Source organism: Echinops telfairi, unplaced genomic scaffold (assembly GCF_000313985.2).
Source record: "Echinops telfairi isolate 266 unplaced genomic scaffold, ASM31398v2 ScPeMD7_4048;HRSCAF=4782, whole genome shotgun sequence".
In the NCBI taxonomy this organism is placed as follows: domain Eukaryota; kingdom Metazoa; phylum Chordata; class Mammalia; order Afrosoricida; family Tenrecidae; genus Echinops; species Echinops telfairi.
Window position 1 is genome coordinate 2,438,942 of NW_022107947.1, and position 12,026 is coordinate 2,450,967.

At 38.6% G+C, this 12,026-nt stretch overlaps 1 protein-coding gene across 1 annotated transcript in view; it reads left to right on the forward strand.

Annotated features, from left to right (window-relative positions):
• Positions 1-1,632: 1,632 nt before the first annotated feature.
• TRIP4 (thyroid hormone receptor interactor 4) overlaps positions 1,633-12,026 on the forward strand; it is a 78,286-nt gene continuing 67,892 nt past the window's right edge. Inside the window, exons 1-4 of the mRNA XM_045294956.1 lie at positions 1,633-1,748; positions 3,023-3,192; positions 4,071-4,204; positions 9,226-9,438. Of these exons, the coding sequence (XP_045150891.1) occupies positions 1,633-1,748; positions 3,023-3,192; positions 4,071-4,204; positions 9,226-9,438 (633 nt within the window). The remainder of the gene's footprint in view (positions 1,749-3,022; positions 3,193-4,070; positions 4,205-9,225; positions 9,439-12,026) is intronic.

Consider the following 12,026-nt stretch of genomic DNA (forward strand, 5'->3'; position numbering starts at 1 on the left):
AATCCACTGACGAAGAACAAATTAAAATATACCAAGCAAGAAAAGCTTGTGTTTTCCAGTCTAGCGTGTTGGGGCACCATGACTCAAAGGATATTTTTAAGCCATGTTAAATGGTGTGTTCGCATTGTTGAGACAGAAATGTGTTCTAATAAGTGATAATGTACATGGCACTTTAATTGGAGGTCACAATTATTATCAATGTTTCTATTATTCCTAAGAACCTAGTCACTTCATCATAATATATGTTATGTGCTAAGTCTTGGGATACAAAAAAATCTTTGAAGTTAACAGTTATGTTGTGGAGATTTAACAGATAGGGAACTAAATAAAAATTTGGATACATTCTTAGTATTAAATATGGTAGATTTTTATGAAAAAGCAAAATTTTGTACTACATTTACTTAGTATATTTAAAGAGAGAAAATCATACAGTTTTCCAAATTATGTGCAATGAAAATAATCTAAATTCATTTGAATCCGTATATTTATTTTGATTTTACTTATGTCAATGAGATTATTAACATAAAAGGGAACAACATTTAATGCAATGTAATTAATTAATCTTAAAAGCCTAATGGAGCAAAAATAAATTTAACCTATGAAGGTAAAGCAAAGGTAGACAATTACATTTATATATTCAATGAATCAAAAAACATTACACTCTACAGAAACGTCTGGCTAAAAAGTCCCCATACGTGGTTCCAGTGCGGTAGGAAGTTGCTGAAGAATCTTAACCCTGGCCCCTAAAAGGGACCACAGCGGGTTAGTGTGCAAAGTCTTCAGAGTGAAATTCAAGTGTTTTTCACCGTTGAGCTTGCTAAATTGTCTTGGCCTTCCTAGGAAAGAGGTTAGGCAATGCCAACCTAGGATTAGCTTAATCTTTTGGGAAGGTGACTACCATTTCTGCTGGTGAGATCTATCTGATGCACACCTACATCCACACCCCAAAAGCTTTCCGTTAGCTGAGCGCTTTAACCATTGCAGCACCAGGGGTCCTCGTATCGGACTCCTCGCTGCCATCGAATCAATTCTAACTTATAATGCACCTCAAATAGGGCAGACAAGACTAGAACTGCCCCTGTGGGTTTCTGAGACTGTAACTGCTTACAGGAATAAAAAGCTCCAGTGGAGCGCCTGATGGTTTTGAACTGTTGACCTTGCAGTTAGCAGCCCAGTACGCCTCCAGGGATCCTCGCCTACACCTACAGGCGGTAGGCATTAATAACAACAACTAGAACCAATACTTATAGCTCTTCCTTTTGCCAAATGCTGCTTTAAATGTTAAAATTGATCCAGATCAGTTTAAAAGCTGGCCTTCCAAGTCCTTGGGATTTTTTCCCCTCCTAAACTGTAGTTTTTACAGGAGTTGCTCTCTTCTCTGCAGAATTCCCAATCATGTCCTGCACTTCACGATGCGGAAACATTACGCGAGATCAAGCTCTATCTAGTGTAAGCCGACAAGGAGGAAGAAAAGACCGGTCCAGGATCAGCGTGGGTGGCGGCGCCGGCGGGCGGAACGTTTGTGAGCAATCGACGTTGCACGCATGGGGGACTCGTGCGGCGGAGGACACGGGGACTCGTCCGGCGCAGGACACGGGGCGTCTGCCGCGCAGCTGCTTCCGGCTGTGAGAGATGGCGGTGGCTGGGTCGGCGTCCCAGCAGCAGCAGCAGCAGCAGCAGCTGGTACAGTGGTGTACGCAACAGTTGCGGAGAGCTTTCGGCCTGGACGTCAGCGAGGAGATCACGCAGTGAGACCGGTTCGGGCCCCGAGGCTGGACCCTGACAAAGGGAGCAGGGAAACGGGGTGGACTAAAAAGTTGATGAGTGTGAAGAAATGTGATAAGGGGCTGTTGTCGGCCTGTAGGCGCCGAATTTCGGCCTCTGACTCTATCGTTCAGCTTCTGGAATAGGTCGTTAGGCTCCACAATCTGTCAGTGAGATCCGTTTTTCCTTGGAAAACGCCCCAAACCCTGGCAATTAGACCTGTCAGACTGTGAGGAGCCAATTTCTGTATTGCTCCCCTGGAACAAGGGGAGCAACCTGATGATCTTTCCAGAAATACGTTTTAACTTCGCCTCTGAGTTGTGTAATATAGGGTTTTGAATGGAGGCGTCATGGTAAAGTGCAAATAACTCCTGAGTCAGAGCCCCAGGTTCCATTTTCTGTTGTGATTTCCCATTTTTGTAACCTTGGAGAACTTAAATACCCCCGTCTACCTTAGATTCCTCATCAATAAAATGAATAACTAAGTTTATCATTAGGCCATTGATTCTAATGAAATAGAAACGATGATGAACAGGGTTTATTATCTGCTTTCAGTTGATTTGTTTAACAAATATTTGTCCTTGGCCGATACGGTGGTAATAAAGATGATCAATATAATTGGGTTGCTTCCTTGATGAGTCCTAAGGTGGGGGGAGATGTGGTAGCAGGAAATAAAGGTCACTTTCCTCAAAGGAGGAATGGCATTTCACTTGCGAACTACAGGTGCAGTGCACAGTGTTCAGGCAGGTGGAAAACGCTGGGACTTATTTGAGAACTAAACGTTGTTTATTGACACTGAAACCTTATACTTTTTAAAACAATAGAACCAGTGACTGGTCATGTTATTGTGTCTATTAATGTCCTTAAAAATGTGTTAGAAATTTTAGATTTTCTAATAGAGCATTTGGTAACTAGTATTTTATAAGAAAATATAATGAATGCAAAAAATATAATTATAGGAAATATCCCTGTTAGTGACAGCCCTATTAGTCTGTCTTTACAACAATGATGTGATTCTAGAAATAGAAAAATAATAAATGGCTAAATATATATGAAAGTTACAATAAGTACTACTTGAGGTCATGATCATGGTCTAATTAAATCTCTGTCCTTAACATGTAGCATAGAACTCGAATTGATCAATAGTAACACTCTAATGGGTTAATTACTGGTTTGTATGACTTTAGTCTCTGATATGATTATTAAAAAATGTAAGATAGCCTTGTTATATCTTTTGCTTGTATCTTTTTCTCCTGAGGTATGTTTTGTCAATTGAAACGGCTGAAGAAATACGAGAATATGTTACTGATCTCCTCCAGGGAAATGAGGGCAAAAAAGGTCAATTCATAGAGGAACTTATAATCAAATGGCAAAATAATGGCCAAGAGTCAGTTTCTGATCCTTTGCTGCAGTGCTTCAAAAAAGATGGTATGTAAAGGTAGAACTATGCTTTCTTCCAGCACTCACTTGCAGGACCTGGGGTTTTCTGTCACCCTACATTTCTTCACAGCTGGTAGTTCAGTTTTGTACAATCTGTAATAACTGTTGTTGTAGTTAGACTTTGTCAGCTTAGGGATGTTTCCAGACACAAAATGTGGCTTCAGAATAATGTGAAGATTTTATGTATAGATTTAAGAAACATTTTTCAGGTCTGTTTGTACCTGGATGAAAGTAAAATGTTGACTAATAGCTGAATAGTATTTAGAAGGTAAATAGTTAAAGAACACAAAGAAATAAGCATTAAACTAAAGAATCTCATATCTAACTGTGGCTTGTTATGCAATCTACATCAGATTTTAATTCAGTTTCTTAATCCTAAAGTATTTAAAAAATATTTTAATACTCTTGGTAATGATGACTTGTTTAATTCTGATTTGAAAAAATATTTTTAATTCTGATTTGAGAAAGATAATTTGAAAGTTTGTCTGCCCTGATATATTGGCTCAAAATATTAAGCATTGTCTTCTCTATTAGCTACTAGAAGTTTGCCAATGAATTCTGCTATTAGCAGTCTGTCTCTGTGTATGTATACATACATACACATAGAGAGATAGAAAGATAGAAGAGCATGTGCACAACAGAGAGTGAGCCATGCCCTCGTGGCGCTTAGGTAAATGTTAGACTGCTAACTGCAAGGTAAGAAGTTCAAACTCACCAGCTGCTCTATGGGAGAAAGATGAGGCAATATGCTCCTGAAAAGATTTGCCATTCAGGAAACCTAATTGAGGTTGCAGAATTGACTCGATGGCCTTGGATTTTGTTTTGGTTGTGTGTATACTTTTATATCTATTTATTTTTCTTTAAAGAAAATTTAGATATGCAAAAATCAGGAGACCAGATAAAGAGAACTAGACGGAAAGGGAGAAACCGGCAGGAAATCCCTACGTTTGCTGAACCTGACACACCCATAGAGGTCAAAACACCTTTTGATTTGGCCAAGGTGAGTGCTTATGGAATGAAGGGCTTTTTCTGCCTCGTACAGTACAAGATGTGACTAATGCATTTCAGAGAGCAAAATGTGCAAATTGGCCTAGGATGGCAATTTTTCAACAGATACATGAGAAAAAAATGTTAATTATGACATAATGCTTCCTATGTACTAGATTTCTTTTGGCGGTATGATTAAATCATGATTATCAGAACATCTTTGCTGAGAGAGGAGATACAGAGATGAAATATCTCTGTATATGACATAAGATCTCCAGTGGTACAGCAGTTAAAGGCACTCAATTGCTAACCCCAAAAAAGGCAACAGTCAAATTCACGAACTGCTCTGAGGGAGAAAGATAGGTAGTCCACTTTGACAGAGATTTAGAACCTTGGAAGCCCTAGGGGGTATGTCATAGCCTTTACTGGGCCGAATTGAGGCAGTAGGTTTTGTGTTTTGGTTTTATATAGAATGGAAAATATTTAAGAAAGAGCGCCAGCACTTCAGTTGCGGCATTTGCTGTTTATTTTAAAAAACAAAACAAAACAAAGTTCTAGTTGTTGTTAAAGAGTGCTCCTATTTTGAACTCGGCTTCACCACCAGCATAATTTCCTTAATTTACCTTATAGAACTTTTTCAGATTCTTTAATTTTATTCTTAATATAGCCCTGTGGGGTGAGCAGAAATATTTATAATTATGACAGTTTGACAGCCTAAATTGCCAAAATGAAGTGACTAGTTAATTAAGCTAAAATGGAAATGCACTAAGATGCAATTATTGATCTCTTCCCATTCGGAGCAATAAATAGTGGAGAAAATCAATGAATCAGGGAGACAATTAATCCAAAGGACTAATGGACCATGTGAACCTCAGCCTACACAACCCTGAGACCAGAAAAATTATCTTGTGCCCGATCCTACTGCTGATCTCTTTGAAAGGGATCACAAGGTCTGCAGCTCAAACACACTAGCTACTCCCCAGAAGAAAGAGGAAACTATCTACTCCCCTGAAGATTTATAGTCTTGGAAACCCTATGTAGGTCTGGATGCGTCAGAACTGACTTGATGGCAGTGAATTGTTTTGATAAGTTAATTTACTCTATTTTGCCCTAATCTGTTTAGTCAGCACACTCATTTATGAATCTATACTAAAGCTGCATACATTGGCTATATAATATTCTTATCACTACCATTTAGCTTATTAGTACTGCAGATGCCAATTTTAGTTTGTCAAAGTGTTTTACTTTATATACTAATGGACCTTAATGAATACTAACTTGCCTTGATGATTGTTATTAAGTAGGTTTAATAAGGTATAATAAAAGCTCTGATTCACCCTTGTATTCCCAGACTTGGATGGGTAAAGATCTTCAAATTAATAATGATTTAACATTTAATTTCATGTCTCTTGGTATTTTAATTCTACATACATGTCAGAAACCTGTTTCTGGTTCTATACTTTATCTTTGCCTGTTTTTGCACTCATTAAAAGCAAGCTTGAGAACCTAAACAAAGGCTGAACATGATAGTGGAACAAGAAGAAAGTAAAAAGGAAATAGGGAAAAGAACTGAGAGGCAAAGGACATTTATAGAGGTCTAAATACAGGCATATATATATATATATATGTAAATACATTTATATATAATGACAGGGGAATAGATCTATGTACGTATATTTATTTATAAAGTATACGGCAGCAGATGGACATTGGGCCTCCACTCAAGTACTCCCTCAATGCAAGAACACTTTGCTCTACTAACTTGGCACTTTGTGATGTTCACCTTTCCTGACACAATAGCTAAAGACAAAATGGGTGCATAGCAGATAGTGGTGAAGCCGGCTATCAGAAGATATAGCGTCTGGGGTCTTAAAGGCTTGAGAATAAACAAGCAGCCATCTAGCTAAGAAGCAACAGACCCCACATGGAAAGAAACACACCAACCTGTGTGATCATGAGGTGTCGATGGAATCAGGTATCAGGTATCAAAGACCCAAACAAAACCAAATAAATCATATTGTTGTGAATGAGGGGAGGGCAGAGTGGAGACCCAAACCCCATCAGTAGTCAATTGAACATCCCCTGTCAAAAGGGCTACAAGCAAGAGGCAAGCCAGTTAGGGTGCTGTATAGCAGCACCAACGAAATACACAACTTTCCTCTAGTTCTTTAATGCTCCCCCCAACTCCCCGCCCACTATCATGACCCCAATTCTACCTTGCAAATCTGACTAGACCAGAACATGTACACTGATGCAGATAAGAGCTCACAACACAGGGATTCCACAACAGATAACCCCCTCAGGACCTAATGGGAGTAATGATACTAGGAGGATAAGGGAAGGGGGGCGGGGTGGGAAACCGATCACAATGATCGACCTATGGCCCCCTTCCAGACAGGGTGATGGACAACAGAAAAGTGGGTGAAGAGAGACAGCGGTCGGTGTAAGATGAAAAAAAAAAAATTTTATAAATTATCAAAGGTTCATGGGGGCAGGGGAAGGAGGGAAAAAAAATGACGAACTGATACCAAGGGCTCAAGTAGAAAGAAAGTGTTTTGAAAATGATGATGGTAACATATGTACAAATGTGCTTGACACAATGTATATATGTATGGATTGTGGTAAGAGCGATACCCACCCCCAATAAAGTGATTTTAGAAATATATAGCAAAAAAAAAAAAAAGAAATATATAGCAGGCTTGGGGAAAAAGTTTGAAAATGTGTTTTATACCCTACAACTATTTATGGTTGCATTTTAAAAAACTTTTTATTGTGATTTGAGTAAAACTTTACAGAGCAAATTGGTTCTCTAATGAACAATTCCTTGATGTTTTGCTTTGTGTGACTGACTGCAGCAGACCCCACAAAGTAACATCCCTTTTCCCACTTCCTTCCTGTGTTTCCTGCTCCATTGTCTGTCTGTCTTTCCTATCCTTTCCTGCTTCTGAGCTGTCCCTGAGCACGTGATCTCAAGTGACCGATTGTTTTTCTCTCATATGGCCAGCGGGTTGTTTTAAAGAGTGCATATCTCCCTGGGGCTATTGTTTCCCTCTAGGCCAGTCTATTTTTTTAAACCATTTTATTAACACTTCATTCACCTGTCATACAATTCAATAATCCAATCATATCGATAGAAGTTGAAAAAAAAGATTTGTACACATTGTCATCAGACTCAATTCTAGAACATTTTCTTCTTCCTTGTAGTCATTGTTATTCATGTAATTGTTTTTTTTTCTAATTGTGGCAATAATATACACAGAACATTCTCCAATTCCACAACATCTCCTAGTATAATTCAGTGTCATTGATTATATTATTTGTATTGTACAGCCATTATTGATATCCTTTGCCAAATTAACCTATCTATTTTGGGACCGAAGGTTGAGCTATAGGATTATGGTTGTATCGGACCTGTAAGTAAATTTTATCTTCCACAGGCAATTCATGTAGTTAGTCAGAAACTTTTCTTGGCTTCTGCTCTGTGCCAAATGCTGATGTAGGCATTGGAGATAAATCAATAAACAAGGCCAATTAGACTTTCTTGTTTCCCTAGAGTTTACATTTTATTGAGAAAACAGAGCAAATAAAGAAACAAAAAGAGGTGTTTATAGACTATGCAAAGTGCCATAGGGAATAAAGAGGGTGGTATGATGGCGGTAATTAGTAGGATGGGAGTGAGTTTAGATGGGGTATTCAGATACAATTAATTATAGCTAAGACCTCTGAATACTAAGGGGTGCCAGTATGTGAGGCTTGGGACTAGGAGCACGAGGAACTGACATTTATTAGTTCTAACACTTATTAGTTCTAACAAATGCCAGGGGTGGGATAGGGGACGTTCTAGCAAGTGTCCGAGGGCCTGTGTGGCTGCAGCATGGTAAACAAGAAAAGAAAGCTATGAAAAGGTAACAAAGTACTGAAAAGCCAGATGTAGGGTTTTGTAGACCATGAAAAGTCATTTGGGTTTTATTTAGCCTAACAGGAAGCCAGTGGAGGTTTCTGGTTTTAGGACGATATGCTGTCACAGTTTTGTTTGCCTCCTCTTGTCTGTCTTCCAATAAATACTTATTGCCAATTACTTGCAAGAAAACTCATTCCCAAAATTCCTCAAATATGTTACTTTAATCCAACCAGGTACTTTAATGGGGTCAATATCTTGGGCGTAGAGATTTTAAATTTTCTCACCACCCTTCCTGAGTGCTAAAGATATTGAATTTTTTTTAAAGGCAACCTGCTATATTGGATAAAATCTTTAGCTCTTTGCTACCTTAGAATCTAGTGAGTGCATCACATTTTATCCACTCTGCTATTAATTACTGGGCAACAAGATACACATATGTTCTGCTCTAGAAGATATGTGTTTGCACTCCTACCAGTATTATCATTCTAATACTTCTATATTCTCATCAATACTTTATATTTTCTGCTATTTTCAATTTAGCCATTCTGGTTGGCATGTAGTGGTAGCGGATCACATTGTGGTTTTAGTTTCCATTTTCCCAATGAAATTCAACATTATTGATGTGTCTCTTGGTCATTGGGATAAATATACATTTTATGAAGTGCCTCTTTAGATCTTTCATCCATTGTGTTATTTGTCTTTTTCTTACTGATTTTTTATTGGGTCAATTAAATTTTTTTTCTTACTTTATTTATTGTCCATATTTCCAAAGCCATTAATATTACCTGCTTTTAGATACAGCCTTGTTTCTTATGATCTCCAATCTAGCTGTGCTTAAAAATATCACAAATACAACCTTGGCTGCAACATTTACTTTCTACCAGCCATTATAGGGAACTGAATGATACTAGCACACAAAGGTAAGATAATTCATGACTAAGTAGTTTTTGATGATTATGAACCCTCCTCAGTACCTTTGAATGTAACTAACTTGTATTTCTTCCACTCCTTTCCTTCTTTCGTAGTTCTTAGGAAGTGTATAAATTATTGGACAGAGGTAGAGGTTGTTCTCCCTTGATTATTTTCATTGCCTTTAATTGTTTGATGCTAATTCTGGTGTCTTGGTACATTAGGCACAAGAGAATTGTAACTCCTTAAAGAAGAAGACGAAATTTGTCAATTTATACACCAAAGAAGGACAGGACAGGCTTGCAGTCCTGCTCCCTGGCCGCCACCCTTGTGATTGCCTGGGTCAGAAGCACAAACTCATCAATAACTGCCTCATCTGTGGGCGGATTGTCTGTGAACAAGAGGGCTCTGGTCCCTGCTTATTTTGTGGCTCTCTGGTAAGTTGTTTCTTTTTTACTTTTATTGTGCTTTGTGTTAATATAGAGAGCCCTGGCAGTGCAGTGGGTTAAAGCACTTGACTGCTAACTGAAACGTTGGCATTCAAACCCATCAATCTCTCTGTGGGAGAAAGATGTGGCAGTTGGCTTCCATAAAGATGTAACTTTGTCATTAGTGAGGCCCACCTCATAATCATCAACCACTGAAGATGAAACAGCAGCATGTACCCAAGGAAAAAATTATAGAAATGTCAGGAAAGAAGGAGAAAGGAAACCAGAGAACACAGAAAGGAAGTGGGAGAGGTGATAGTACATTTCCAGAATTTCAATCAATGACACAAAACAAAATAATTATGAATTTTTTAATGGCAAGCTAATCTGCCTATGTAAACCTTCATCCAGTTCACAATTTAAAAAATTTTTTTAAAGCAACAACAACAACAAAAACCCAGCATTACCCTTGGAAACCTTATGGTACAGTTCTACTCTGTTCAGTAGGGTTGCTGTATCAGATTTGAATCAACAACATTGGATTTGGTTTCTGATGATTTTTTGGTGATAAATATAGGGCCATTCAGGACACTAGTAATTTATCTTTTTCTTAATAAAATTTTTCCTGAGATAGCCAATGAACTCAGCAGGATTTAATTAGTCCAGTGGTTAACCTGTGGGTCGTAACCCCTTTGGGGGTCGAACGACTCTTTTACCGGGGTTGCCTAAGACCATGGAAAACATTTGATGGTTTTAGGAATCAAGACACAGCTCCTCTATCTGCCTCCAGGCGAGTCTGCCCACATGTGAGTACCCGGCATGAAGCCTGTTACCCATGCTACACCATGCTTCCAAACAAAATTTCATTTATTTGTAATTAGAAATAAATACTTCACAATATATAAGTACATAGCGTTTTTGTGATTAATCACTATGCTTTAATTATGTTTAATTTGTAACAATGAAAATACATCGTGCATATCACATATTTACATTATGATTCATAACAATAGCAAAATAACAGTGTGAAGTAGCAACAAAAATAATTTTGTGGTTGGCAGTCACCACAACACAAGGAACTGTATTAAAGGGTCGCAGCATTAGGAAGGTTGAGAACCACTGGATTAGTCAAAAACCCAAGGTTATATCTTAGCATTTGAGGCTACAAGTGGATAGTTTTGAGAAAGTACATTGTTCAAAGATCCATTTTTCTTTTTTTTTTTTGAGATCCAATTCTTGTATTAGATTAACTTCCAGACACTTTAGGGCCGTACATGTTAAAACATGTTCTCAAAGTCTCAAGACGAGTTACTGTTATAAGGGAAACAGAACCACTGACACAATTCTCGGCTCCTCGTAGCTTGTTTCTAGAGCACACCTCCCTGTTACAGCTCTGCCCCATTGAAGAGAATAACCTCAGGAATGTAGCACTAACGACTCACCAAGACCCTAATGAATCATCTAGAAAGCTTACAGCATTTGGCGTTAGTGAAAGCATGCAATTTATATTGCTTTATTTTCCTTTCCTTGATGAGGCCCTTAATTTCTCTCACATACTCAGAGAATAAGCTGGCAGACCACGGAGAAGCTAAAATGTATAGTGTACACCAATACACATTTTCATGAAGTGACAGTAAATCTTTCAGATTGGGCTTTCACTGGAGAAAAATCCCACAGCATTTCTGCTTTATGCACCTGAGGCAACTGTTTTCTGTTGGGTCCTCTGGACCCTTCAGTTTACGAAACAGAGTGATGCAACACAGATTTGCTTTGAAGTCTTACATTTTTACAAGATCCCCTAATATAATTGCACTGATTTCATAATAAAACTTTTTCTTTGCTTAATATATTCTTTATTTTACAAGTAAATAATGTTCCAAGGCAAAGAAACAAATTCTATGGTATAAGAGCTAGTCATGAGGTGTCAATGGGGTCAGGTAACAGACATCAGAAGACCCAAAACAAATAAACAAAAAGACCATATTGTTGAGAACGAGGTGGGGGTGGAGCAGAGACGCCAAACCCATCTGTAGAAAAGAGGACATCCCCTCACAGAAGGGTCACAAGGAAGGGATGAGTCAACCGGGGTGCAGTATAGCACCGGTGAAACACATAATATTCCTCTGGTTCCTTGAGGGTTCTTCACATCCCTTATCATGACCCAAGTCCTGCCTTTCAGTCCTGGCTAGACCAGAGCATGTACACTGGTACAAATAAGAGCTCATGACATGGAATCCAAGCCAGATAAACCCTTCAGGAACAGAAATGGGAGTAGCGATACCAGGAGGGTAGGTGGGGAAAGAAGTGGAGGAAGGGGGGAACCTATTTGTAATGATCAACACATAACCCCACCCCACACCCAGGGGGAGGGACAACAGAAACCACAAGGGAAGGGAGACAGAGGTCGGTGTAAGCTATGAAAATAATAATAATTTATCAAGGGGTCATGAGGGTGGGAGGGGGAGGGAGAAAAAGTTGCTGATACCAAGGGCTCAAGCAGAAAGTGAATGCTTAGAAAATAATGATGGCAACATATGTACAAATATGATTGCTACAATTGATGCATGGGTTGTTATAAGAGCTGTAAGAGCCCCCCC